Raw genomic sequence first — 6,480 nt, forward strand, 5'->3', positions numbered from 1 at the left:
TGTCAACGGCGCAGCCTTCCTGTCTTTTCCAGGCTAGCGCTTACACATGTTTTACAGTTGCAAAACCTAATTATAATAATCCGCAAATCTCCATATAACATCATTAAACTTCGGATGACCATGTCTTGGTCATACGAACTCTGAATCGACCCGTTCAAGTCTCCTAATGTTTGTTATAACCTAAAGAACCCTGCGCTTTCTTTTTATGTATTGTTATTGCTTCTTTATAGGCTTGTAGCTTTGCTTGTGTGCTTCGCGTAGCTTCTGTCGTTCCGGAGGTTCTCGAAGCGTGGGTCGCGGTCGTCGCTGAAGGTTCGGAAGGCCGTTGTCTCTGAACAAGGCAAGTCACATCATCCTTGAGCATATTGAATCCCAGTTTATAGAATTATTTTGATTTAAATTAATGCATTGTCGCTTTATTTAAATTCCCGCGTTATCACTGATTTATTTAGCCATGCCTATTTACCTTTGTTATGACCTTATTATTATTGCTATTGTTATTATTACCTTGTTCACCCTAGGATAAACAAAACCCCAACTAGTGGGTACTCTATTCATGGTTCCACTAGTATGAATTTAGGTAGATGCTTCGCTGATTAATTATGCAACATTAGGTGGTTTTATAACTTCAGACTTTGAGAATTCTCATATCATTTGGACAGTATGGAATGGCTGGCTTATGTTGGAATTGGACACACACCTCCCCTTCTTTTCAAAACCCCCAAAACGGTTTTAGGCTGGGCTCGAGGTGCGTGGTTGGGTTTTGTTAGTCGTACCTCGGGTACTATAAGGATTAAGCTCGGGCCTCTGTTGCAAAGCACTACCGTACTTCCACATGTCTAGTGGGTCAGGCTTAGTTTGTGGCTCAATCTGGTTATAAACAAAAGTACACGGATGGAGATGGACGAAGTCGAGGGTCGATGGACATCTCTAGGACAAATGAAGGCTACACGAGCTGCGGCCCGGTAGTCGAGATGTCATGGCACAGGGCTGGTGTCCTGCTGCTAGGGGCTCAATCCTGCCTGCCTGTCCCAGAGGTTCCGGCCGTAGGCGGGGTTGGGTCGGTACTCTTGTCTAGGGCTAGGATGGGTTGGAAACTATGTCACGTCTTCCATCCGTATACCGTGGTGGTATGTGGCACGTGGTTACACGTGAGGAAGATGTGTCTTGTGGGTAAAGATGTACACCTCTGATCAGAGTATAACCTATTCGAATAGCCGCGCCCTCGGTTATGGGCATGCCTAGCAATGTACCCAAGTTAGCGTTTTAATTCTTAAAACCTGCTTAACAACTAAAATGTGGAATGGTTGGCCTGGGTTGGCTTGGGACGAGCTGGGACCCAGGGTCGGGTTACAAGTTCGGTCTGAATCATCGTAGGCCTTGGGTTAAGGCAGGTTCGTGAGGGTTCCCGGCCTTGATTAATAACACTCCGTAGCTCTAGGATCATCTTTATAAAATGGCTTTGGGCAACTAAGTGACTTTTAAAAGCTGTTTACTGCAAAACTTAACCCCTATATTATTACCCCTTGTACCCCCTTGCATTAATCATGCATCTGCCGGTGTGGCTTGCTGAGTACTGTGGTTGTACTCATTCTTGCTCAATCTTTCCCCCCCTTCAGTAAGAGAAGCTTTGGAGAAGAAGTCTTAGGTGGAGTCCTGGCTTATACCCCAGTTGAGCGCCTGTGAAGATAGAGCCGTAGGCCCGCTAGTTCGCTGCTATTTATTTTTGATTGTCAGGCCTTAAGTGCCTTTGTAATAATGTAAATATTATCGATATAATAAAGATGTGCCTTTTGTATCATCCCCAGTTGAGCGCCTGTGAAGATGGAGCCGTAGGCCCGCTAGTCCGCTGCTATTTATTTTTGATTGTCAGGCCTTAAGTGCCTTTGTAATAATGTAAATATTATCGATATAATAAAGATGTGCCTTTTGTATCATGTTTCTGTGGTGTACACCGGCTTTTCCTGGGACGGGGATTAATACACTAGTGTTCGGGAAAATGTATTTTTCTCGGTCGCGACAAGTACTCCGATACCACTCTATATTAAGATATTAAAACTGATAGAATATATCAAACAGAAGTCTAATACACTTTATTGCAACAAGATCTTAATATAAATGACAGATTTAGCATATCAATTAAGTATATATAACATAAAGCTAAATCAGGTAAGATCAGCTAAAACCCCGATACTATCTCTCTCGATGATCATAAAATAAGCCAGATATCATAATTATAAATACTACTTAATAGATCGAACTCAACCGATGCAGCATTAAGCATAAAGACAAGTATGAGATCTAGGCAGGATGATGAAAACCTACAAGAGATGGTAGATACATGATATAATCTAGATTAATAACAAAACATAATGTCACGTCCTGATAAATTCATTCCGAAATAAAATTTCATTTTCTAAAAGGAATAATAGAATTAATTAAAATTCGAAAAGAAATTGGCAAACACTAAAATACGTACAAGAAAAATTCAAATGTGGCCCGGAGAATTTTTGTTAAATTCTCCTTGGTCTAAAAAGAGCCCTCAAATTTTACTTGAATTTTCAGAGCACCGAAAATAATTATTAAGCAACAAAAACAATTATCAAAGTTTATTAAAAAGAAAAACCTAAAAATAACCCTCTCTTTCCCTTTGGGCCAAGTTTGGCCCAAATTCCTCTCTCTCTCTCTCTCGGCCCGCGGCCGAAGTCTCCCTCTCCTCCCTCTCTTTCTCTCCCTCTCTTTCTCTCCCTCTCCTTCTCTCCCTCCTTTTCTTGGGCTCCCCTCTCCCTCGGCCCAGCTTCCTCCTCCCTCCTCTCCTCCTGGGCCGGCCGCTCGGCCCAAGCCGCGCCCCTGCCCGAGCCGCCCCTCCCTCCCGCGTGCACGCGCGTCACACGCGCGCTGAGCGCGCGCCTGGCCGCGCGGGGCCCACGCGCCAGGCCGGCCGTCGTCTTCTTCCTCCTCCCGCTCAGTCTCCTCTCCCTCTCCGGGAAAACCTAGCACCATTGCTCCCCCAAATCCGCCCCGATTCCAACCGTTCTTTCCAAATTAATTGGGGGGTTTTAATCCCCATTGAATCCTCTTCAATTCCCCCCAATTTCCCCCCTTGAATGGCGCCCCCAATCGTCGGGAACGCCCGCGTTTTCTCCGGCCGCCTTCCATTGCCGCCGGCCGTGGTTCCCGCCGCCGTTCCCGCTCCTCCCGTGGCCGGCTCCCTCCCCCATCCCATAAAATATGATCCTCATCCTCCGTTCTATCGTTTTAACCCCATCCCGAGCCTCCCCGTGGTCCCTAGCCATCTCCCCGCCGTCCTCCTCTCTCTCCCGTGCCGCCGGCCGCCTCCAGCCGCCTCTCCCTCCTCGCCGGAGCGTCGTCCGGTCGCGCCGTCGCCTCCTACAACATCGCAGCTGCCTCCTCTTTCCCGGCTTCGCCTCCGTTTCGTGGGGAAATCACCGGAGACGCGTCCTCGCCGACGACTAGTGGTGTCGCCACCACTCCACCGGCTCCAGCCATCCCTGCCGCCTCGCCTGAGCGCCGGCCGACGTCGCTGCCACCTCTGTCGGTGCGGTAGTGCCATCCTCTTCTCCGGCCCGGCTGCGGCGTCGCCCGAAGTTCGCCGGAACGCCGCCGCCGCGCCAACCACCCATTCCTCCTCGTCGGCTCGTCGCCCCGCTGCACCACCACCTTCACCAACATCGCAGCGGCGTGTTCCACGCCGTCCCCTCCTCCGCGCAGCCGCTGCTGGCTGCCATCGTCGCTTCCTCGTCACCGTTCGTCCTCGCCGATCGACGTCCCATCGGTCGCCTGGCTCATCGTCTCGCGGCGCCGCCTCCGTCATCGTCATCGCAGCGGCGTGTTCCACGTCGTCCCCGTCTCCGTGCAGCCACTGCTGGCTGTCCCTCGTCGCCCCCTCGCCGGCCCCGGTCGTCGTCGTCCTCGTCCTCTCGTCGTTCCCGATCGTCGTGGCGTTCGTCCCTCCGTCAAGCCGTTCTCGTTCGTCGTCCTCGCTTCCGCGTCGTCAAGCCTCGTGCCGGCCGTGTCTCGCCTTCGTTCAAGGATCGCCGCCGAAGTCGTTCCCTCGCCGTCCGCCTCCGCCGCGCCCGTTCGTCGTTGTCGTTCCCACGCCTCGTCGCGTGGTGGTAAGGATCTCTCTCCTCTCGCTGCCCCGTCCTCGTCCTTCCGGTGTCGCCCATGCTCGTTGTGCGGTTGTCGACCCCGGTACCCGTGTACCGGTGTCGGTAGTCGTTCGCTTGTGCGTGTGGTGACCGTGTTAGTGTGCCCGCTCGGTAGCCACGTGGTTTCCACGTGTGCAGCCCGTGTGGTGTCTAGTGGAGTCCGTTTGTTGGCCCCTCGCCTCGGTTGACACACGGGGTCCGCTTCCGTCGACCCGTGGACCGTCTCTGTGTACTCGGTCTACCGTGGTCCTTTAGGTTGACATGTGGGGTCCGCATGTCAACAGCGCAGCCTTCCTGTCTTTTCCAGGCTAGCGCTTCCACATGTTTTATAGTTGCAAAACCTAATTACAATAATCCGCAAATCTCCATGTAACAGCATTAAACTTCGGATGATCATATCTTGGTCATACGAACTCTGAATCGACCCGTTCAAGTCTCCTAATGTTTGTTATAACCTAAAGAACCGTGTGCTTTCTTTTTATGTATTGTTATTGCTTCTTTATAGGCTTGTAGCTTTGCTTGTGTGCTTCGCGTAGCTTTCGTCGTTCCGGAGGTTCCAGAAGCGTGGTTCGCGGTCGTCGCCAAAGGTTCGGAAGGCCGTTCTCTCTGAGCAAGGCAAGTCACATCATCCTTGAGCATATTGAATCCCAGTTTATAAAATTATTTTGATTTAAATTAATGCATTACCGCTTTATTTAAATTCCCGCGTTATCACTGTTTTATTTAGCCATGCCTATTTACCTTTGTTAAGACATTATTATTGCTATTGTTATTATTACCTTGTTCACCCTAGAATAAATAAAACCCCAACTAGTGGGTACTCTATTCGTGGTTCCACTAGTATGAATTTAGGTAGATGCTTCGCTGATTAATTAGGCAACATTAGGTGGTTTTATAACTTTAGACTTTGGGAATTCTCATATCATTTGGACACTATGGAATGGTTGGCTTATGTTGGAATTGGACACACACCTCCCCCTCTATTCAAAACCCCCAAAATGGTTTTAGGCTGGGCTCGAGGTGCGTGGTTGGGTTTTGCTAGTCGTACCTTGGGTACTATAAGGATTAAGCTCGGGCCTCTGTTGCAAAGCACTACCGTACTTCCACATGTCTAGTGGGTAAGGCTTAGTTTGTGGCTCAGTCTGGTTATAAACAAAAGTACACGGATTGGAGATGGATGAAGTCGGGGGTCGATGGACATTCTCCAGGGCAAATGAAGGCTACACGAGCTGCGGCCCGGTAGTCGAGATGTCATGGCACAGGGCTGGTGTCCTGCTGCTAGGGGGCTCAATCCTGCCTGCCTGTCCCGGGGGTTCCGGCCGTAGGTGGGGTTGGGTCGGTACTCTTGTCTATGGCTAGGATGGGTTGGAAACTATGTCACGTCTTCCGTCCGTATACCGTGGTGGTATGTGGCACGTGGTTACACGTGAGGAAGATGTGTCTTGTGGGTAAAGATGTACACCTCTGATCAGAGTATAATCTATTCGAATAGCCGCGCCCTCGGTTATGGGCAAGCCGAGCAATGTAACCAAGTCAGTGTTTTAATTCTTAAAATTTGCTTAACAACTAAAATGTGGAATGGTTGGCCTGGGTTGGGTTGGGACGAGCTGGGACCCAGGGTCGGGTTGCCAGTTCGGTCTGAATCATCGTAGGCCTTGGGTTAAGGCAGGTTCGTGGGGGTTCACGACCTTGATTAATAATACTGTGTAGCTCTAGGATCGTCTTTATAAAATGGCTTTGGGCAACTAAGTGACTTTTAAATGCTGTTTACTGCAAAACTTAACCCCTATATTATTATCCCCTTGTACTCCCTTGCATTAATTATGCATCTCCGGTGTGGCTTGCTGAGTACTGTGGTTGTACTCATTCTTGCTCTATCTTTTCCCCCTTCAGTAAGAGAAGCTTTAGAGAAGAAGTCTTAGGTGGAGTCCTGGCTTATACCCCAGTTGAGCGCCTGTGAAGATGGAGCCGTAGGCCCGCTAGTCCGCTGCTGTTTATTTTTGATTGTCAGGCCTTAAGTGCCTTTGTAATAATGTAAATATTATCGATATAATAAAGATGCGTCTTTTATATCATGTTTGTATGGTGTACCCCGGCTTTTCCTGGGACGGGGATTAATACAGTAGCGTTCGGGAAAATGAAATTTTCCCGGTCGCGACACATAACTCTTTCGATTGCTTCCTAACAATAAGAACCAGCCGATAACAAGTTATATAGCACAACATAGATTGTGTCATGTATATGATAACTCGGCGAATTACATAAATAGGGTTAAAATGTCATGAAGATGGAAGCATTAACCCCGAGA

The 6,480-nt window shown here is 49.1% G+C and overlaps 1 protein-coding gene across 2 annotated transcripts; it reads left to right on the plus strand.

The window, feature by feature from the left end:
- The first annotated feature begins 2,897 nt into the window (after positions 1-2,897).
- On the plus strand, positions 2,898-6,247 carry LOC107280303 (extensin-like). Of its 2 annotated transcripts, none has more exons than XM_066309135.1 (3): positions 2,898-4,136; positions 4,678-4,787; positions 6,066-6,247. In XM_066309135.1, exons 1-2 carry the CDS (start codon positions 3,108-3,110, stop codon positions 4,780-4,782), a joined length of 1,134 nt encoding a protein of 377 aa, XP_066165232.1. In that variant the 5' UTR covers positions 2,898-3,107; the 3' UTR covers positions 4,783-4,787; positions 6,066-6,247. The 2 variants fall into 2 exon arrangements, with proteins under 2 accessions (XP_066165232.1, XP_066165231.1); XM_066309134.1 differs by having other exon boundaries at positions 2,970-4,136; positions 4,709-4,787.
- The last annotated feature ends 233 nt before the right edge of the window (positions 6,248-6,480 follow it).

This window comes from Oryza sativa, chromosome 3 (genome assembly GCF_034140825.1).
Source record: "Oryza sativa Japonica Group chromosome 3, ASM3414082v1".
NCBI classification, from domain to species: Eukaryota; Viridiplantae; Streptophyta; class Magnoliopsida; order Poales; family Poaceae; genus Oryza; species Oryza sativa.

Bases quoted from the DNA above. Each gene is read 5' to 3' on its own strand.
- LOC107280303 (XM_066309134.1), top strand. From the start codon at position 3,108: ATGGCGCCCCCAATCGTCGGGAACGCCCGCGTTTTCTCCGGCCGCCTT. The intron at 4,137-4,708 runs GTAAGGATCTCT...TGCTTCGCGTAG, and splicing joins CCACGCCTCGTCGCGTGGTG to CTTTCGTCGTTCCGGAGGTT. The intron at 4,788-6,065 runs GCAAGTCACATC...TTCCCCCTTCAG, and splicing joins GGCCGTTCTCTCTGAGCAAG to TAAGAGAAGCTTTAGAGAAG.